General features: G+C 34.0%; 2 protein-coding genes across 3 annotated transcripts in view; one reads left to right on the top strand and one right to left on the bottom strand.

Moving 5' to 3' along the window:
- Positions 1 to 11,667: 11,667 nt before the first annotated feature.
- Positions 11,668 to 15,382, bottom strand: LOC141538152 (uncharacterized). Of its 2 annotated transcripts, XM_074259502.1 has the most exons (7): positions 14,881 to 15,382; positions 14,678 to 14,806; positions 14,363 to 14,524; positions 14,139 to 14,298; positions 12,758 to 12,802; positions 12,509 to 12,681; positions 11,668 to 12,316 (listed from the first exon to the last, which is right to left on the bottom strand). In XM_074259502.1, exons 5-7 carry the CDS (start codon positions 12,765 to 12,767, stop codon positions 12,011 to 12,013), a joined length of 489 nt encoding a protein of 162 aa, XP_074115603.1. In that variant the 5' UTR covers positions 12,768 to 12,802; positions 14,139 to 14,298; positions 14,363 to 14,524; positions 14,678 to 14,806; positions 14,881 to 15,382; the 3' UTR covers positions 11,668 to 12,010. The 2 variants fall into 2 exon arrangements, 1 of the variants encoding a protein (XP_074115603.1); XR_012481008.1 differs by lacking the exons at positions 11,668 to 12,316; positions 12,509 to 12,681; positions 12,758 to 12,802 and adding an exon at positions 12,813 to 12,953 and having other exon boundaries at positions 14,881 to 15,340.
- LOC141538149 (transmembrane channel-like protein) overlaps positions 13,667 to 22,950 on the top strand; it is a 42,639-nt gene continuing 33,355 nt past the window's right edge. The window contains exon 1 of the mRNA XM_074259500.1: positions 13,667 to 13,706. The gene's annotated coding sequence lies outside the window, so the exon portion shown is untranslated. The remainder of the gene's footprint in view (positions 13,707 to 22,950) is intronic.

Here is a 22,950-nt window from a genome sequence, read left to right as displayed (position 1 = left end):
TTCATTATAATTTTGTCACTATTTTTACGATTTATTAAGATTATTCACTTGATCATTTTGATTTGATAGAAATGTAATGTTGAACCTCTTGAATATAATCATTGATGATCGTTGTCTTTCGCAACAAGATGAGCAAAATAATCAGTAGATAAGATTGTTATTATATTATTTTCATTAAGGGGGTAGATGCAGTTAGAATTGAAAAAATTGATTTCTTTTGCATATTACTTAAAGTATGATATTTCGAAAATATTCTCTGAAAATTTCAAATTATATTATATTGCATGAATAATCAAATTACTTACATAGAAAAAACATGAAATTTTTGCTTAATCATTATTTTACACGTTACAGTTGAAGTGAGTATTACTCAACTTTTGTATGTTTATATTAAAATCTATCTGATAATTCTATCATGAATCGTATGAAAGGTTCTAGAGAACTTCGACAATCTATTGGTGTTCGTAAGCCGCGTAACGCCAAAAAAAAAAAAAAATAGGAAAACGGTTGACCCTAGGGGCCATCTCTTCAACTTCCCGCTAATTTCGTTAATACATGGCCGTTTTTTTTGAGCTCTTCGAGCTCAAAAATACAATCCGTATGTTATTTTGAGCTCTTCAAGCTCAAAAAAATACCTTTTCTGTGTTTTTGCGCTCTTTGAGCTTAAAAGTCTGATAGAAGTTTCATACACTGTAAAAAAAAACCGGTTTAAGTCCGGTGTTAAATTTAACACCGATGTAACACCGTTAGCGGCGTAAATATTTTTTTCGGTGTTAAACGGTGTTATAAATTTTCCGGCGGCATAAATTTATTTTAATTAACACAATATTTATAATCGAACCGTACATGTTTAATAATCGGAAATAAATAATAAAAGAGTTTACAATCATCATAAATCATAACATTACTAAGGTAATTAAAAATTGAAAATAATGAATAATTTCGAAAATATTCTCAACCCACCACTTGGAATCGAAATCGTTGAACCTGTTCTAATAAATTGTCTGCGTTGAGTTACTTATGAAGACACCAAAAAGTGGGTAAAAATTGTCTCAGACGATGTGACATTAAAATACAGTGACATGATAAGTGCTGGTGCGTTGATAAGTGAATTTTTATTAATTTACAAACACTTAATATTATACTAATATTGCACTCTAGGATTTACGTCAAGTTTTGGAAAAGTCCAGCGTCGGTTTAAATATTTTAGATGAGTATGCTAAACAACAAGCTCTAACTCCACAAAGTCGAATAACTTTAATTCAATTGTGTGTTGATGCTCTGAAAAAGAACTATAGAAAATATCCTTCAAAAGAACACAAAATAATCTGTGCAAAAGAAATTATTCTCGTTTTTCCAATTTTAAAAGACAAATATTTTTTGGAAGGCTGGGTAAATACGTTTTATTATTTTGAAATCATTGTCGCGGTTAAACGAAAATTAAAATTTAATTATTGATTACGAAAATATGAATCCATACCTGTTCCATGTAAAATAACATACATACCTTTTAATTACATTTCTTTTTAATGAAGGCAAAAATGAAAATTCAAATATTTTATCTTCTACGTGTCATGGATTTTCAAAATAATAATTTGTTCAAAGAGTGTAAAGATGCTTTACAAATTCAGCTTTATTTTGATGAATTCCAAGCTGCAAACCCTATGGGTAGTAAAACAAAAAATTATAAAATTGGCGCTATTTATTTTGTTATAAGAAATTTACCGTCTCATCTGAACTCAAAACTTCATCATATTCATTTAGTCAGTTTATTTCAAACTATTGATAATGTAAGTATTGACCAAGCTCTCAAGCTTTTAATGAGAGACATAAAAATTTTGGAAACGACTGGTCTTACCATTGGCAATAAAAATATCAGACGAACAATAATATCGTTAAGCTTTGATAATTTAGGTGGTAATACGTTATTTAATACAGTCAAATCATTTAACGCAACATATTTTTGTAGGATATGTACATCAACGAGTGAAGAAACAAAAACAATGACAACTGAAAATGAATCAACACTGAGAAAACGAGATAATTATGACGATATTTGTAAAAAAATTGATAAAGAAAATTTAGAACATTATTTAAGAATTAAAGGGAAATCAGCATTAAACTCAAATTATTTTCATATTTTTAATGCTTATTCTGTGGATATAATGCATGATTTGTTAGGAGTGGTTCAACGTGAAATTCATTTCCTTATTGAATTTATTACTAAAAATAAAACACTTACTTTAGATACAATAAATGTTCGAATTTATGAATTTGATTTTGGAAGCATTGAAATTAAAAATCGACTGAGTCCAATAGATATGATAAATGTAACTACTATATAGTTCCTAAACATTTATTACTGTAAATATTTAATAACTTGTTGTATTTATTATTATTATTTTTATTTTATTTATTTTTTAATTCCAAATTACATTCTATAGAGGTGTGGGTAACACCTATACATAGATTGGATTACAAAGAATCGCGTATAATCTCTTTACAATAATAAACATAATCAACATATACATAGAAATTGGATATAACAAGAGTTTACGTTATCATGATGAATAAGTTCATAAATATTAACTGAGCTATTACAATTAGAAACGTCTAGGAGATATTTACAGACATCCGGCTCCTGAGTTTTTTTTTAATAGCTTTAGGCTGTTGATTTAACATTTTCAGATTGTTTGGTAAGAGATTGTAGTATTTAATCGCTATATAGTATGCATTTATGTAACTTATATTTTTTTTTATTTTAGGTAACGTTAATTGTCTGTTCTAGTGTGTATCATTAAAAAGTTGTTTACATTCAGTGTAATAACATGTCATAGAATTTAGTATAAAGGCTTGTTTAATATTTAATGGAGTAGTATTATTATGAGCATACACAAATTTATTAAGTAATTTATTCTGCATTGCAGAAATATTTTTAATCGAATTATCGTAAGCTCCATCCCAGGCAATAATGCCATAGTTTATTACACTTTCAAAAAGGCTATGATAGATAGATCTAAGAGCAGTTTGCTTGAGAATTCTAGATAATTTGAAAAATAAGAAAGAAAAATATTTCAACTTGTTAGTTAAGTTAATTTATTTTTTATTTGATTTCAGTCTAATTGTAAAATAAACATTAATTTGTTCAATTTTAATTAATATCTAATATTATTTAGTGTTTTATAAATTCTTTACTGATAATACACTGATACGGAGTTACTGTACACCGCTGTAATACCGATTTAACACCGGTAACACCGATTTAACACCGCCGAGAACCATTTTAACACCGCTTTTTTTACAGTGTAGAGTGTTTTCAGAGTGAATACGTACTGTAACCGATATGTTACCATAACGTACCCAGAATGGATACATTTTGTCATCTTAAAGTTCCCACAATGGTTATAACCATTGTATGTATACATACAAAACCCATTACGTAACCAGAGTGGATACATGATGTTATCAAAATGTTCCCACAATGAGTACAGATAAGAACCATAATGTACCTAGAGTCAATATATATAATGATGTCTCAATCAATGTAAAGAGTGGGAGTACTTATGTTAGGTATTTAATTTAGGTACTGAAAACAGGTTATACTCCCGATAAATATTATAACCCCATGATTAATAAGAAGTCATCATCTATTACTGCGTGTAATTATATATAGTAACCCTGCTAGCTAGACATTTTCTATAAGAACGTGGACATCAGTAGTTACAAACAATATAACGCCAAAATTATGGTAATTTGTGTTTATTAATATTTTGCAGCAAAGTTAAAGAAAATCTACGTTAGTCATTTTCAGATAACTTAGCTAAAAGAACTTTTAGCTAATACTTTTTGTTAATTTAACGTTAAAAATTTTACTTTCTACTTATACTTGAATTGCATCGAAATTAGTTAAAATTTACTGCCAAATTGATTATTATATTTTAGATTTCATGTCTTTCAGATTACTTGACTTCAAATTTCGTACACATAAGAAATGGTTTACTTGACTCAAGAAAACTTCTTTGAAGAAATTGATTATCCTGGGCTAAGAAGAAAAATTCTTAAACTAAGAAAAATTTACTTGAACAAGAAAATTTTCTAGGTTCAAGAATTTTTTTTATCTTGGCTCAAGATGATCAATTTCCCTTAGTTTGTAAATCAGGGCTTTATGCCATACAGTATCAAAGGCTTTCTCGATATCACGTAACACTAATCCCGTACTTCTTTTTTTATTAAAGTTTGTACTGATATAATCTGTGACTCTAGCAAGTTGTTGGATTGTACTATGGCTATTTCTAAATTCGATTTGTTCTGGGATTAGTATGTTACCTTCATCGAGAAAGCCTTTGATTCTTATTTTGACAACTATTTCTAGCAGTTTACCCATTGTAGTTAGTAGGTTAATAGGCCTGTAATTTTGAGGAAATAAATTATTTTTTCCAGGCTTTTGAATAGATAAAATATTTGCTAGTTTCCAAGACTTGGGAAAGTAAGACAGATGTAAGCAATTATTAAAAATATGTGTTAATTGGACAAGAACTTTTTTGGGCAAATTTTTTAATACTATATTTGGGATGTTATCATGTCCTGGTGCTTTATTAGGTTTGATTCTTTCAGCAGCTTTTATGATTTCTTTTGGTGTAATTAATGAGAATTCTTTATCATTTATTTTATGTCGTAAGATCATATTGTAGGATTATCGCTCACCACCATCACCAGCACCATCGGGACCACTAGGAGGGAATCCACATCCACGAGCCGCAGTACACCCCCCAGTACCCGACTCGCAACATCTCGTCCATCCACTTTAACATCTAATAAGACTCCCACTAGCACTAGTACCGCCACGTCAGGCACCACCAGTGCTATCAAAAACTGCCGTGTCGTTCTGACCAAGCCGCGAGTGGTCTCCAACGTCAAGGTCACCAACACCAGAACCATCACCTCTTTTCTAAGGGCTAAACAGGCAGCACCAAGAAAGAGCAACACACCACCACCCACGACGTCCACCACAAGGAAGTCCTTGACGCCACCTACTAGGGTCATGATCAGGTCAATGAGGGCGAGCAGTCAACCCGCTCTAGCCCTCGCCCAAAAGCCCAAGCATCGGGCTGACCTGATCAAAACAGTTACACCATCCACGACCTACGCCGAGGCTACCACAAGAGGGACCAGGGCCCAGTCCCCTTTGTGTTAACTTTGTGTTAAATTAAAAATCCTTCTTTTTCACCGAAAACAGTCTGGAAACGACAGCGGTCACTATCAAAATTGCTAATTTCGCTTGATTGAATTGTTTCGATCCAACCATATTTTCTAGAATGATTAACACTGCACCAAGATTCGTCAGTATAAAAAATGTTGTAACTATTTTCCTTGTAATGCGCTATTTGACGAAGATAAGTGTCTCTTTGTGCGGTAATCGATACACTTGTAACAGGGTAAATTACCATATTTAGATAAGTCGCCAGAAGTCGATAATTAGTCGACTCAGTCGACAGATTACAAACAGCTAGGTTTTTCCATATCCAGTCTTCCAGTTCGTATGACCTAAAATTCAACAATGTCAGGAAACACCCGAACAACTTTCCAGACTGGCAAATCCGGGAGGATTGTCTTTATTATCGCAGACCCGGTCCCCTTAAGGAGATCCTGGGTGACGAAGATGAATGGAAGAAGGTCCTAAGAGACCATGAAGTGCCAGAAACATTGAGAAGGAATCACGAAGAACCAGATGTTGGACATTTAGGTCGTCACAAAATGTACGAGCGCATCAAGATAAAATTCTATTGGCCAGGTATGTCGAAGGATGTGGAAGACTATGTACAGGCTTGCGAAACCTGCAAGCAAGTCAAATACAAACAAAGTACTTCTAAAGCTCCACTCCAGACTAGACAACCAGTTAAGCCCTGGGCAGTCGTGGCTGCTGATGTCACGGGCCCATTCACCAGGTCAAAACGAAGAAACTCATACGTGTTGATTATTCAAGATCTTTATACTCGGTTTTCGGTGTTCTTCCCAAAAAGACAACTCACAGGAACTAATACGCTTAAGAGTTTTAAATGGACATTCTCACTCTGGGGCTATCCTTTATTCCTGGTGACAGATAATCGCAAAGAATTTGTTAATAACCAAGTTCAAGAATATCTAAGAGGAGTGGGAATAAAATTTTGTCCGATAGCTGTTTCTCATCCACAAGCTAACCCAGTGGAACGTATAAATCGTACGTTAAAACCGATGATCAGGGCCTACATTAATAAAGACCAGAGTGACTGGGATTTACACTTGGGAGAGTTCCAGCTAGCGTATAATAGTTCGTTCCATTCTTCATTGAAAACGTCACCATATTATTTACTTCATGGTCAGGAACCCCATCAACCGAGAGATTTAACACACTTAGAATTGGAAGATCTTGAATTTAAAAATCCAGAGTGGGTCAAAAGAGTACAACGTCTTGATGAGCTCCGGTACAAAATAGAATCCAACACGAGAAAAGAAAATGAGCGGCAGGAAAAATACCACGGAACCGATTTTAAGATTCCGGAGGTTTCCATCGGTGATAGAGTTTATTATCCTAATCGCAAGCTTAGTAATAAGGTGGCCGGTTACAGTGCGAGTCTCGGAGCTAAATACTTAGGGCCTAAGTCAATCCCTCTCTGGGATGCCAACAACTCAGCCCTCTACATCACGGGTATCTGCTTTTTGGAGGCTGGGACCTCACACGCCCAGTTTTTACCCAGTCCCAGCAACAACTACACCCTCGGTGGCAAGCCCTGTGGGAGTTGCCGTTCCCGAGGCAAGTACGCCAGCCACAGCAGACGCTGTTCCATCGGTTTCAAACCGAGAGGAGTCAGCTGTAACTGGAGAACAAGCCTCGACGACGTCAGCTGCCAAACCCTCGGTTTTCCACCGAATGGGGGTTGCTGGAACCGGTAAATTAGAACCAAAATCTGTTGAACCCTCGGTATCGCACCGAGCGGTACCAGTTTTAAAAAAACAAAACGTGACCCAAAAGAGGGTCTACACGAGTGAGTCAAAATGGCACGGCTGCACTGAAAGCCAGACCAAACTCAACAGGCGTCGTGCCAGGTTTAACCTGATGCTGCAGGATCCCCAGACACCAAAGGGGAAACTGCGGGCTGCGTGAGCAAGGGCATCGACCGTGGAGGAACGGGAAAAGGACTGAAGGCCAAGACATCTTGAGCTGTTGACTTTTGGAGCTCGAGCTGTTCGGATGGAGAGGGGATTGAAGACCTCTCCTCCGACGGTTCGAGTTTCAATTCCACTGGAGTCAATTGGAGCACCAACACCTGTGCTTCCTCTCTGGGCTCATCCACCTACACCTTCACCTGAGACGACCAAAGGGTCAGAACTCGCAACACCCACTGCAGCATTGGTTGGGGGCAATGGCGCTACACCCGGACATGCCCCAGATGTGTCCAAGGGTGCTATACCCTGTCATAAGACGACCTCGGCGTACACGCCTGTTGAGCCCAAGATACCAGTGAAGACCAGGGTCTTCACTAGGTCCAGTGTTGCCGTGGCTCCACCCTGGAGATTGTTTGCACCCTGGAAACCTCCAACATCTCGTTCCAAGCCAGTCCCATCCAATAACCCAACACCTATGGATGTGGCGGAGGCTGCAGCTGTTCCAACCCGGAGCCAACACGCTGCTGACACTCAGGTAGCAACGACCTCAACATCCACGTTCGTGCTTCCTGAGTGTCCACCACATCTGACACCTGCCTTCGCTGCATACCGTGCCAGCCAATTCAAGGAGGCTATGGAACGAGCGACCAGGACTGGCAGGATGGAGGCTGGCGTCCCTCGTGCCGAGCTGTTGCCGTGGCCAGAGGCAAGCGATGTTCCGATCTGCCGACGAACGGCGAAGAGGAAGAAGAAGAAGAACAAGAGAGCGCTCCGAGGGCCGAACTGGAGCGAGATGGAGGTTGGTGGCCAGGGCGAGCCAATATCGGAGGACTCGGGCCTAGAGGACATCGGGGTATTTAACGACCAAGAAACCAGTGACGAAGACGTTCTCCAGCTGGACCTCGATGAAGAGCTGTAATTGGCGAAATAAATTCTTTTCTTTAAAATTTAATTACGCTGTTTTAGTTTTTAATTCATCAGCCCCCAGAAGGAACTGAAGATCAGGACCCTCCAGTGCTGGTCTGGTGGGGAGGAGTGTAACAGGGTAAATTACCATATTTAGATAAGTCGCCAGAGGTCTTCCCATTTCAACTTTGTAAGCATTCTTGGTATTCACTCCCAAAATATTTCAAAAATTTTAAAAAGAAAGTAAACTTGTAATTTTGTTTGTCGACGCTTATGAAAATTAAATAAAAATTTGTGAGTTCTGACCCACTCAGGTAAAGCGTCCGAATTTTTATGACTCGTAAGCCTTGTCACTAAAGGAATGACAATATAATATCATTGTAATCGCTTCGGTTTAACAGAGGCCATAAACACTTCTCTCACACGGAAAAAAAAAAATATCGCTATTATGACTGAACAGTATCGTGATTATCACGACCCACGCGTGACTATACTTTTTATGCATATATACTCAATCCACTGATCGTAACTATTTACCAAATTGCCGTTGTGATGATACTACGTAAAGCTATTTCATATTAATAAATATTAAGCTTTGAAATTTGAGGTTAATATAGATGAATATTTAAATTGATGTTATGAACTTAAATTATTTATCAATTTAGTATTGATTATCATTCTTTTACTGCATACTAACATCATGTATAAATGAATATTTACAAAGTAACATATTAGAAAAGATAGGCAAACAGTCTATCTGTAAAAAGTTATACTTATTGGATAACATAATTTATTTCGAAATTCTATTTTACAGTCAAAAGTATTATTTATTTAATACAATATGTAGTTTACATTTTGATTTTTAGTAAGAGCAGTTGGATAAATTATCCGGTTCACTTACACGCTTGTGATGTTTTTTCGCGGGTTTAACGTAGCTCTTCGGTTCTTCCAACCCCAACTGATTATATGAGCTGCGTAATGAAATTTCAATGGTGTCAATGAAACGTCCAGCTTTTAAATTATTGACATCTGCCATTTTGACTTATTTAAAATGATTTTCCGCAGAGGCATTTGATGAATGATTCCCAGTTTCATTTAATAATAATGATCAGAAGCATAAATACGGTAGTAAATGTTCAAGTAAGTAGCGAGCCATAATTACAGATTGAAATTTATTTTTTGGAGCTAGAAATCCTTTCAACTGTTTTATATCGCCTTCAATTTTGTTTTTCTTACAGACATATCTTAGAAAATAAGGTGACGATTCATAATCAGTCTTAGCTTCATTATCAACATCGATTGGATCTTCATCAGCATTACAATTTTCAGAATCAGTTATTTCTCTCAAATATTTTACACTAGAAAAAAATTTCAGTGCATTTATCAGCTCCAAACAATTGAACGGATATAATAATATTACAAACAACGATTCGACTAACTGATCAAAAATATTTATATTTTTACAATGAACTAGTTTTGTAGCTGCTAGTTTTTTGCTACAGGCTAGTATTGTACTAGCCTGTAGCAAAAAGCCTGTTGCTACAGCTAGTATTGTACTACAGGCTAGTATTGAACTAGTTTTGTGCTACAGGCCAAGTTTTGTTGGTAAAATTTGAAATGCATTATACAACTAATTATTTTAATACGAGTAATTACTTTTAAATGTAACTATCACTTTTTCAAGTTGAAACAATGTTACGTTCCCAAATTTTGGGTGTAATTAATTTTTAAATTTAAATAATTTATTTAAATGTCCAGATTTTGACCTCGTTAGGAAGTCGATAGACTCCAGGTAGGTCATGTCACTGATTTATCCGCGAAGTACTTTTTAAATATACATAATTTAATAATTCTCATTTTTAATTTATAAATAAAATATATTTTAATATTTTACTTTTGTTTTACCTGCCTACAGGTAGATAATGAAGGGGAATGGGTAGAGTGCCTGAACGCTGGCTAGCGCTCTGGGCAATTTCACCAGGGTGAGAACAGCTAATAAGCGCTCTTACCCTGGGGGTAATAGTTAGGATATTTTTGGATAGGATACCCGAACGCTGGCTAGCGCTCGAGGTAAAGGAACCAGGGTGAAACGCTGATAAGCGCTCTCAACCCTGGTTGAAGGTTTTAATAAGTACCCATTTTAATCAATTGACAATTAAAAAAGAAGTATTTATTAATAAGGAATTGGCAGGTTCAGCCTCGGACCAGCAGAGATTCCTCCTCTGCTAAGTCCTCGGACTGACTGTTCCAGAGGAAGTCTGGAGACAGAATGTATCATACAATAATAATTACAATGAGTTTTATAATGAATTTAAGCAACGTTGCATCTCAGGTTACCCTATGAGAACATCAACGCAGTCCAAAACCCACAACGTAGACTGTTTAGTCTACTAGACTGCGTTGACGTTCTATAAATCTGTTATCTCGAGGTATTTCCGTTACGAAATACCTCGGATAATAATTAAATGATTTAAATAATTATTTAATGATTTTTAAAACAGATTTATAAAACTTTAAATAAATTTAAAATTTACGAGAACGTAACAAACAACAAATTTATTTTATTATTATTAATAATTCCACTTTGTGATAATAAATAGTAAAATAATCGTTATTTAAACATTGGATTGAATTGCATTAGTTAAACAATTAAATAAAAAAAATATTATTTTTTTAATAATTTTAATAATAGTTTGGCGGAAAATTATTTAAGATAAACATATTAAAAATTATCAATGTCTTACTATGAAAAACCTTAAAAATGAAATTCAAAAATAAATTTTCTTTATACCTCGGTCGAAAGTACGTACTTTCCTCTCTAATGGCAGGAAAGAAAGCTTAACATTTACTCCCTGTGAGAAGTACACGCGCGCCCTCTGTAACGGCGGGAGGAAAGAATTTCTCATGCGTAATTACACTTTGTAACTAGGGACTGTTTATTCCGTCACTATAGCAAATTCTTAACCGCTGTAATTTCTATTGCTACCTCTAACCTTAAAAATATTTATCAATGTTGTTTTGTCATCTGTTAATTTAAAATTAAAGTATTATTAAGGGCTAGTTTTTCAATCAATGATTTCGCTAAAACAGTGATTTCAAAATTGCCAACTTAAGAAAATAAATCACTAATACTCTGAACTCGTATATTAAAATTATAAGAGTGTATATTCAAGTAGGTATGTTTACGAAAATAACATCAAAATAAGAAAAGGTTAAGAAACTTAAAAATTAATAAATAATTATTGAAAATTTTCTTTTTACACAAAATTGAGACACGAAAACATGGCGGTGTAAATTGCATTATTCCGTAAAGGATAAACTTGGTTTCCCAGCAAATATAATTATTTAATTGAAACAACTCAGCCTCTGCACAATGCAAAATGTAAAATGCTGTCACAAGATACATGTCTGGACACCACAGAACTTTTCCCCTTGAACCCACCCATAGGCACTGGCATAGTACAAAGGATTTGCTGCACTTTTACACTTTGCTCAGGTTGATTTCAATTGAAATGGAATTTTTTGTATGAATATTTTTAGTAGTCTTGTTATAATCATATATTTCTCTTAAGGATAGGAACCTAAAGGTAGTAGGAATTATATATGTCCCTTAAGGATAAGAGCCTTCATCTAGGAAAAGCAAGAGAAGCAGAATAGTTTGGTAGACTCGAGGCAGAAATCCTGGACTTGACGAGAGAACGAATTGACTACCATAACTACTTCTGCAAGTCCTACACAAACAAACCAGTACCTAAGAAGATAGGCCCAAAATTAAAAGCACGAGAAAAAATTCTACAGTTTAACAATAAATATTAGTTATTATTGCAGTATATTGTTATATCCAGTCATTCATTACTGTACAGTGCTTAAATACATTATTTGATGATTTATTATTTACTTTAAATAAGTTTTTATTTTTAAAAAATACCAAGTTATTGTGCAAATAAAAAAAACATTAAAATTATTCGCTGTTAGAATCAGCAGGGAAATATTCTCCTTCCTGGATTTTCTCAAATAATAAATGTTCTCTTTGAATTTTAATTTTAAGTAATTCCATCTCATATTGATGTTTTTCAATAGCTTGCTCTTTTAATATAGCTGCAAGCTCATCTTTTGGAGACATATGTTTTTCTTGAAGGACGTTATCATACGGTTTGGCTGAAGTACTTTTATGTTTGTTGGCTTTTAATGGAGCACTTATTTTAGATTTTAAATTAGATGGATCGATTTTCGCCCAATCCCGAACTTGTTGGTTGCTCAGCAAATACTAATTAAGAAAAAAAAATGTTTAAAGCTTATATTTTTACTCATATCCTAACAGATAAACTAATTTAATTCAAGTTTGATCAAGTTAAAGGTATAAAGGTTATAAACTTTTACAAAAAAAGTATGTATTAAGTAATTCGTAATTTAAAATATTTAGAAATTTCTTTAAGGTCAATATGAAAGATATTATTACCTCAAAAACATCGTTTTTGGATCCCTCATCCTCCACATTAATGATATCCGCCACCGTGGATGAATCACCATCATTATCATACTTATTAATAAATCCTCGAATAGTTGCTTGATGTATGACACCCCAAACCGCATCCATCACCGGATCATTGTCAACACTTGTTTTCCCTCCTCCTGAAAAAAATTGGGATAATTTAAATACAAATTTTATTATTATATCAAGAAAATTAAAAGAAAAAGTATAATTTACCTGTTTTCATAGCTTCTGCTTTCAGAGCACTTGAATATTTCCTGGCTTTGGTTTTGATATTCCTCCAAAACACTATGATACTGTCAGAAGGTTTTGGTTCATAACATTCTGCATATTTTTCGGCAATAATTTTCCAAGTTGAATTTTTTTTTTCGCGGAAACTTTGTAGCTTTATTCTCTAAAAATTCCTTGTATTCTGCAATTAATTTAATTAATAATAATTTTTGATCGTTGGACAAAATAGGTTGCCTAACAGTTTCTGAAGCTTTGTTTTTATTAATTTTATTCATTTTAAGATAACAATTATAAATATTAAAAGTATAATTTGTTATTAATTATTTATCTCAATCAATTTTTTTGTATTTTATTTCTTTTATCTTTATTTGGGTTGCTAGGCAATGGATCATTGCTTGTTATTGTTTAAAACAAAAAAAAGGATATTCAACAGAATACTGTATTCTGCACAATCAAGTAATCGAACAAAAATGGATAAGTGTAATTTTCTATTTTTTTTTTTTTTAATTTAAAATATATTATTACTTTAAACTATAATTATAAACAATTATTTTGTTTTTTAATAGTTACTCCTAAAATTGATTTTAAAATCCTCAACGAAAGATTCTGTTGAAAGTTTAGTTACCATAGCAAATATGCATACTTATATATTTCTATAATCATCCGAATTTAATATGTTACTCATAAATACCAATAGGGATTATTGTATTACTGCCTGCTCGTAAGTAGTCAGTCTTTCTTGAACCATTAATTTGTTACTACGTGTGATATTTTCTTCTCATTAATAAATTGTATTTGAAACTATTGGCTAATTATTTACACGTTTATTTGTAACATTATTCCAATAAATAATCAACAGATTCATTGCAAGCGAACATTTATTTGTCACCGATGATTGGGAAGATTTAAGTTATACCAGTCATTACGGATTATTGTGAGTTAATTTATAAATGAATTACTAAAATTATTAATTTTACCGGTTAATATTACGTAAAATCACTCCTAACTGCTGAAATTTTTTGTTTTTCAAATTTTTATTAAAAAAATTTCAAGTCAACTTGTTTTTTTGCGGCCTCCTATACCTCTAGAAGTAGTCGCTTTGAGAATTTGCACCTTATGCGAAGAATTTAACAGCTTAAAAGCTACATTTGATTTAAATGGAAATATACCGAATTGGCCCTATTGGGAAATGTTTTTTAATTATTGGACCGTAGTTCAAAATCGCGCCCAATGAAATAATAAAAAATGCATTAATTTATTAAATTAATTATTTACTTAAAAATGTTTGTTTAATGTTCTAATTTTGTTAAATTCTGATACTAAAAAATAAAAACAATTTTAAATACTGTTATTAATAAAAACTTACTAGTGAATTTAATATTTTCATTTAATCTTCATCGTAAATATTTGCAGAAATATGTAATTGATCTTGCTGAGCTAACGTAGCACACTAATGGGTAAGTGAGTACTCGCCAAAATGAATTCTTGCTTCCAAATTACCTTCTTCAAATCTATCGATACAGACTCTGAAAAACAAATTATTTTGTTACTGTTGCAAATTTATTGTTCATTAGAAATAAATATTTTTACCTCTAGATTTTTTTCAATTATGATAGACAATGCAGTCATACGCTGTGCCCACGTCATGATACTTTTTTCTTCATTTTACAAAGCTTCGACTCACGTTTGCAAGTCTTCTTTGACCAACTTATCTTCGACAGTGGTTGGATTAGAATAACTCGTCTCAAATTTCTACAGTAGTATATAATAATTGATGTTATGAAATTTATTAGATTGAGTGTTAAACTTTAATTAAGTTTTATGCATATAAGCAAACTAAATGTTAGCATTTATAACAAATCAGCTATAGTTAACACAGTTAAAATACAAAAAAATAATAATTACCATTAACTTATGACCAGCAATAATAGTTATAAGTCCTTCCTCTAATTGTTCTACAGTACTTGCATCAATATTTTCATCACCACTGCAGTCAAGGCATGCTTAAATGTTCGGTTTGCCATCACTTATCACCTACAAACCATAAACAATTATACTCCACATTTAATATAATTTTAATAATTAAATAAATAAATATAATTGTTTACCTACAATACCACAGCACCAGGATCTATTCTATAATCAAAAATAGCAATAACGATGCCACGACCATCGTACTCTGGATATTTAATAAGAAATTAATTAATTCCAATTTCTTTTTCGGCACGAGGCCACACACAACAAAATAACGCATAAAATTATACGGAGAAAAAGTAAAAAAATGAAAAATGGGATTGAAGGAGGACTCTTTTTAAATAATAATGATATTGATGATGTTGATGATCGGCCCCACAATCATAATAATGCTGCGCTCTATTTACTCTCAAGCTTATAACTGTTTTATTACGTTGAATACTCTTTATATTTTACTTTAAATATTGTAATTTAAAGATAATCGTAATAGTCAAGTCAAGAGTTTTATTTGAAAACTTTATAGGCAATTTTATTTTTCGTGAGCAACAATCATCTATACATGATCGCGCTGATCTGTCAAATTTTTTCTCTCGTGTTTTTCTCTCGTATCTGTTTACACGTATACGTGTCTCTTTTGTTCCTTGTCTTAGCATTCAATTTTGTGCAATTAAACTGAAATAAAAAAAAAAGTATTAATTTAATTTTGAAGATACGATGTAATAAATTACTACTTACTTTTGAAAGTATCCATTCACTAATATATTTCTAATATTAGCATAACCAATTACAGGGTTTGCTACCTCAGGAATTTGGAGATATCCCTGAACAGAGACATTTCTAATTGGTAGTGGTTTTCCTTGTCGCGAAATATTATATAAAACTGTAGCAGCAATAATACAAGTTAATGTTTTTTCAATTTTTCTAAATCTTGTGCCTTGAATTATAGCAAATTTTCTCGACCGAACACCAAAGGTGCGTTCAATCGTGTTTCGGGTTCGGATTTGTGATTCGTTGTAAAGTTGCTCTGCCGGTCTTTGTGGATCTTGTAGTGGTGTCAATAAATAAGACAGATTTGGGTAGCCTGAGTCACCAAGTAGTAATGCATTCCCGGGAAAAAATGATCAGACCTGATCAGACATGAACAGGCATGAGTCTTCAGCCCTGATCAGACATGAAAAATGACCATGCCTGATCAGGCATGAATTGACCTGATCAGGCCTGATCAGACATGGTCAGGTCTGAAAACCCATTACTATTTTTAATTAATTATTTTGCTTAATTTTATGGTTGTAGTACTTGATAGAGTCGTACGCAATTCTCTATAATAAAATAAAATAAAAAAAAAAATAATTACATATTATTGTAAGGATGTAACACCAGCGGTCAACCATCCAACTACCAACCATGCTCAATGCTGTTTAACTCTGGTGTTATCCGTTTGCCTTGAATTTCCCGCCTGCTGTGCTGCTATATTAGATGTAACAATTCTATGAAGTACATAGAGTATCGAATAAGTTTATGATAAATATAATGTTAAAATTGGTTTATAATATATTTTGATAGTCCTAATTTATTTATGTAACCGAATCTCATTATAATATCACATTTATTTAAATAATATAATAAGTAATGATTTTCATATTAGGCAGGAGCAGAGCAGACCATAACATCCCATAGAAAATGTAATAAATTTTTTATTTCAAAATTATTTAAATAAACGTAATGTTAAAAATAATTTTGCACTTTTTGTGATGACCAAAAATTTTTTTCGTCAAAGAAAAAATTTTTATCATATCTCTGACTATAGTCAGAGAGGAACAGTCATAAACAGGCATGGTCAGACATGAATAGACATGAACAGGTATGAACAGGCCTGAGCGTATTTAACACTTCAGACATGAACAGGCATGGACAGGTCTGATCAGGCATGGAGAGGTCTGATCAGGCATGGACAGGCCTGAACGTATTTAACACTTTAGACATGAACAGACATGAGCAGGCATGGATAGGTCTGGTCAGGCATGGACAGGCCTGATCAGGCCTGAGCGTATTTAGTACTCCAGATATGAGCAGGCATGAACAGAACTGATCAGGCATGATCATGTATAACTTCAGGCCTGGTCATACATGAACAGGCATGATCAGGTCTAATTTCAGGCCTGATCATACATGAACAGGCATGGTCAGGTCTGATCATTTTTTCCCGGGTTTCCAAACTGATTATTCTCAAAACGATTATGAATTCTTGAATTGTTAAATATAGTTGAATCGTGAGCTGAACCTGGCCATCTTGCAACAATATCAATTATTTTTAGGCGTGCATTACATATTACTTGAACATTAATAGAAAAATGTCCTTTTCGATTTCGAAAAATTTCAGCATCATTACCACCGAATGATTCAACTTTTACATGCTTGCAATCAATACAGCCTACGACCCTGATGAATCCGGCTGTTTGATAAAACTCAACTTGGTTTTGCAGCATTTCAACTGGAGTTGAAGGGAAACGTATAAATTCATCACTTAGACTTGCAATCATTTCGAGAAGACTATCTATTATTTTGTGTGCACAACTTTTAGTTATTCCAAAAAAATCACCCACAGTAATTATAAAACTTCCAGTAGCACAAAATCGTAACAACAATAGTAATTGTGTCATTGGAGGAACTGCATCATTTCTTCATTAAAAACAACACTTTAAATTCATTTCTAAAAATGAAAAATAATACATCAAAATAGCTATACCTTTCTGTAAATAATTCAAAATGATGATTGAGACGATTGAACAACTGGAGTTTTAAACTCCAAAAAGTAGTTACAACTCAAAAACCCTCCTTAAATCAGCTGACCCAAGCTAAAAATACTGCAAGCCAAATATTTTTTTATAAATATCATTAAATAACTACTGTAGTTTTGTAGCAACTACAGGCCTAACCTTCTTGCAGCTAATCCTAGCCCTAACACAGATACAGAGATAACACTGTCACATTTACAGGCTTAGTAGTTATTTAATGATATTTATATAAAAATAAATGATATTTATAAAAAAATAAACAAGAGCTAAATGTTTTTTTAATTATTTATAGTGTTGGCATGCTTGTAGATAAAAATTTTAATTTGTCGGATATTGAAAAAATGATTATAAATATGTTAAATTTGGAAAATTAAAAAAAAAAAATCTGGAAAACGGTTGACCTAGAGGCCATCCCTGCAACTTCCCGCTAATTTCTAACACCAAGCGTTTATATATGATGTTTTTGAGCTCTCCGAGCGCAAAAATGTAATGATTCTGCTGTTTTTGAGCTCTTCGGGCTCAAAAAAAATCGGTTTTCCAGTAGATTAAGCTCACCGAGCACAAAGAGATAGCTGTTCTATGCTTTTGGGCTCTTCGAGCTCAAAAGTCTAATAAAAGTTTGATGAAAGACAATTTTTAAAATTTACAAACTACTATAACTTTTGAATGAATCAACCGATTTTTTAACGGTTAACGGCGATCGATGTAGTTTTTTGAGCTTTATAAAAAATTTTGCTCAAACAAAATCGATTTGATGAAGCGTTTCGGAGTTATCAGAAAAAAACACTTTTTTCAATTTTTTTTCGTCAACGATATCTCACGAACGAATCAACCGATTTTGACTCGCTTGGTCGCAATCGACGTGGTTTTTTAATGTTCAAAGCTGATTAGTTTTTGGAATTGATCGGTAAAGCCGTTCAAAAGTTATTCTAAAAAAACCACATTAAAAAAAATGTTTTTCTTATTTTTTAATTTTCAAACTGCTATAACTTTTAAATGAATCAACCGATTTTCAAGCGGTTGGCGGCGATCGATGTAGTTTTTTAAGCCCCATAAAAAACTAAGAACAATAAAAATTGATTTAATCGATAATTTCGAAGTTATTACAAAAAAACACTTTTTTCGATTTTTTTCGTCAACGATATCTCATGAACGAATGAACCGAATTTGACGCACTTCAGCTTGATCGACGTAGTTTTTTAAGGTTAAGAACTGATTAGTTTTTGGTATCGATCAGTCGAGCCGTTTAAAAGCTATTTAAAAAAAACCACATTTTGAAAAATTTTTTTTCTTAGTTTTTTTGAGATTTCTCAAAATCTACAGGTCCGAATCGGTTCCAACTAGCAGGAAATCTAAGTTTGGTGAAGCCCTTTCGAATGACGCCAACCGCGATCAAATCGGTCAAGCCGTTCAAAAGTTATAAAAGGTTTACACGGACACACACACACACAGAAGCGCGCGCTCGCGCATGCACACACACACACACACACCATCGCGAGGCAAACAGGGGGCAATACTCAGTCGGTAAAACAGATTTGCGGACTCGCATCCGTGCTGAGCTGAGACCTACCTTACCAGCAACTTGTTCATGTCTGTGATAATTATCCCCTGTAGATATGGGCGACCTGTTTTTACCGACAGTAGGTGTTGCCGGTTGTAGATATGTATGGCATTTTGAGGTTATGGATGAGGTTTTTATCGGTTGTTTTCATAGGTGGTGCTGGTGCTGAATTCTGTAATTTAAATCTATCCGCCATTTTCAAGCCATTTTTAAAATTTATCCGCTATTTTCCTACCATTTTGAATCTGCCATCTGGTGGCTGCTATCCGCCATTTTGGTGGCTGCTATCTGAAATCTGCCATTTTGAATCTGACTTCAGCCATTTTATGTTATGAATCCACCATTTTGAATCTGATTTCCACCATTTTTATATCGAGCCGTCATTTTAAGTATAATATCCGCCATTTTGAGTCTGATTTCCGCCATTTCAAATTTTGATTATGATTTCCTGCATTTTTGTTAAAAAATGCACCTGTGATCTCAGCATCAATAATAGTTGCTTAGATCACAGGTGCATATCATTGTTTATATTCTGAAAAGATTAATATATTCAAATTGTACGTATGAGGAGTACATGCGAAAAGATACGCCATCTGTCGAGGTTTCTGTCTACTTCTAAACAAGTCTGAACCTGTTCAAGGTCACGGTAACTGCGTAGTTCTCTTTGCTTTATTCCTAACTGCGTAATAGATGACTCATTCTGTTCTAAAATTTTCTAACTGCGTAGTAGATGACGTCATCATACAGGTCTGAGCCTGTTCAAGGTTGCGTAACTGCGCAGTTTTCTTTGTTCTATTTCTAACTGCGTAGCAGATGACGTCATCAAACCGTTTTTGAGGTAGAGGAGTGAGGGGTAACTGCGTAGTATCCTCTGGCTATAAAAGCAGCTCGCTGAGAGCGTACTTCACAACAGTGAAGTACAAGTTTACAGTGTGAAGTACGAGTTTACAGTGAAATATTGTGAAGTACCATAGTAAAATACTGTAGTGACTCTGCTACCCTGGAAGCTGCTACCTGCTGCCGAAATCTGCTGTTGGAATCTGCTATCTGGTCCTGGAATCTGCTACCCGCTGCTGAAATCTGCTATCATCACCAGGATGTACGGGTGCCGTCTACCATTCAGGCGAATGCATGAATTGGAAACTGGGCATAATTATGAGATCACAAACATCAGAATAGTTAGAACACAATTTGGATTCAACGTTGAAATATGCTTGGACAACACTTGTTCAACGTTTCTCCCTGCTGCATGCAACCAGAAATTTTTGAATAAGCCGCATCTACTTGCAAAGATGAAGAATATTATCAATAATGGTGAAAAGATTTATTTGTATGACATCGGTACATCATACAATAAATTTAAATTCATTTACACACCATCTATACCAACTGTGCAATTAATGAAAAAGTTTAAATCTATGTAATGTTACTAATATATTTCGTATTTATTATAGTAAGGTTTATAATTAAAAACCCAAAATTATAAAAAAGTTTTTCTTTATTTACTATTTTTAATTACATCATGTTTATTTACTATTTTTAATTACATTAAGTTTATTGATTAGTACAGGATCAATAATTTTATTTATTTGTTGTATTCGTCGGTGAAATCGTTCTCCGTCTCTTGCTGCTTGTTCCCATGATCCTTTCCTCGCTTGTCTGGATGCAAAGTCCCATACATACATGTAATGTATGGTGGGTTTGGGATCAAACTGCACCATTAAGTAAGTTTTCTCACAGTGCTGCTAATGGGATTGTACTCAATTATTCGATCGTGAATTATCAAGCAGTAAGCAGCAGTTTGATTTGGAAACTGTACTGATGATTCAAATTCCAGGCGTATATCCACAGGTCCAGACTTGATTGACTCGTTCTGCTTGGAACAGTCAATTATATACAGAGGTGCTTTATTCAGAAAATTTTTTTTAGCCAATAGTGGTTCAGCTTCTTTTCCATAGTAAGCACTTTGAAAATTTGTGTACATATCATACATCAAGGCATACTGATTATGCACAATGTTGAGGTTCAAATTTCCATATGGATAACTCTGAGAGTTCAAGAACAGATTAATGTCTCTAATGTTGCAGTGGTCAAACTCGCATGCATTTTGATCCGGTTGATTCTTTCTTACTGTTTGGAATCCAAGGATAACAAAACGAGGTTTCTCAAGCTGATTTGTTGTTTTGATTATCCAAATATGCTTGTTGGTAGCTGGTAGCAGTGGATACTCATACAATTCCCAAGTCCGGAAACTGATTGGGATAGTTGGATCGGAGGTTATGTAATTCAACACCTCGATTTTTTGCTTGTCAGACATTGTTATATACGGTACAATCCACTCAATTTTTTGAATCGTAATTGAAACATTTTCATTCTCAACGGTAACAACATAAGCATTTTGATCAGTATTTGATCTGATCAGTATCAATTCATGCTTGGCATTCACGATAATTCGTTGATAATCTTCAGCAAATCCAAGAATGAAACTCAGCGGTACTGAGACATCAAAGTAACCGCTATTATCAGTCAGCTTGTTGTCATCTTCATTAACAATCCAACCAGCATTTTTCAGAATATTTTGTTGTCCCGGGCTCAGAGAAGCGTATCCTTTCATAACACTGGTGATACCAACATTCTTACATCTATCGATTTCTACACCATTGAGCTCATAACGTATCTCTTCAAGCATATGACAAACAGCCATGTTGACCATCTTCGTAGTAGCACTTACAGCAGTACCATCAGCTTTCCTCATTCTTCCATAAAAATGTAATGTGCTCTTGGGAGCAAGCACAGATCTTGATGTTGAACAGCAATCCTGATTTCATCACTGTTGTTGAATGTTGATGATGCATATGGCAAGTGTGAATGAGCTTCACAGTGTGCAATAGATTCATCGAAAATAATCGATTTTTTTATATCTAAGATTTCCGCCATGGTATAACGCAAGCTAGACAACAAAAATTTATTTTTATCTTATGAATTTTCCACGTAATTTTAGTCCTAGACTTTTTAGGAACTCTCTGTTCTGATGTGTTAACACTTTCAGAGCTTGATGATGACTGATAATCTTTGGGCATGCTGCAATCCTTTTATACCCACTACCAGTCTTTGTCTCGTATACGATACCCATTACAGACTTTTTATATGCAGTCTTATCGTTATCGTCTCGCCACGGAAATTTGCTATTCTCCCGTCTTGGTCAACAATGCGTAGTCTCAAGTTGTGTATTGCTCGTACGGCGACTGGCAGGTAAATGATGTTTGTTGGCACTTCCACTATCTTATATCCTGCTGGAACCCTTGGAAAAAATTCATGGATTGTATGATTCTTCTCACTATTGATGTACGATCCAGTAGTTATATTGCACTCGATTCTCAGAGCATTGATTTTTAATATTTTCACTGGTAAATCAGATTTATGTGCTGTGTTAGGTTCAAGCACGCGGTTGGTAAATCCAAGTAATGATCCAATGGAATCTTCAGGTTCAAAATTTATATATTGATCACATTTTATTTCACTTCTCAACTCATTGTTGTTTGCTTTTAAAGTGAAACTCAGTTCAGGTAATGTCTTGTTTATATAAGTTTCAATATCTTTAATTTCATAACTCCCTGTTGGTATAGTTATTTCTTGAAATCTCTTGATTATACTTCTTTTGGATCTTTTTAATGACACATAAAATTTATTTGCACCAACATCAATATTTGGTATTGAATTAAATGTTAGGAGCTTAACGAGTCCAAGTACATAATTTTTTGTTGATGATAACTCAATCGGTGGAAAATAATTTGCCTCCAGTATGGAGGAGTTTCCAGATAGTGTCAAGGTGAATGACTCTGCCATGA

The sequence above is a fragment of the Cotesia typhae genome, unplaced genomic scaffold, assembly GCF_013202065.1.
Source record: "Cotesia typhae breed Kobodo isofemale line unplaced genomic scaffold, CoteBio_Ctyphae contig_20, whole genome shotgun sequence".
NCBI classification, from domain to species: domain Eukaryota; kingdom Metazoa; phylum Arthropoda; class Insecta; order Hymenoptera; family Braconidae; genus Cotesia; species Cotesia typhae.
This window is presented reverse-complemented; position numbering and strand designations above follow the sequence as displayed.

Excerpts from the sequence above, each read along its gene's own strand:
- LOC141538152 (XM_074259502.1), bottom strand. Across the intron at positions 12,317-12,508 it reads CCAAAAACGATGTTTTTGAG|TATTTGCTGAGCAACCAACA; the intron begins GTAATAATATCT and ends TTTCTTAATTAG.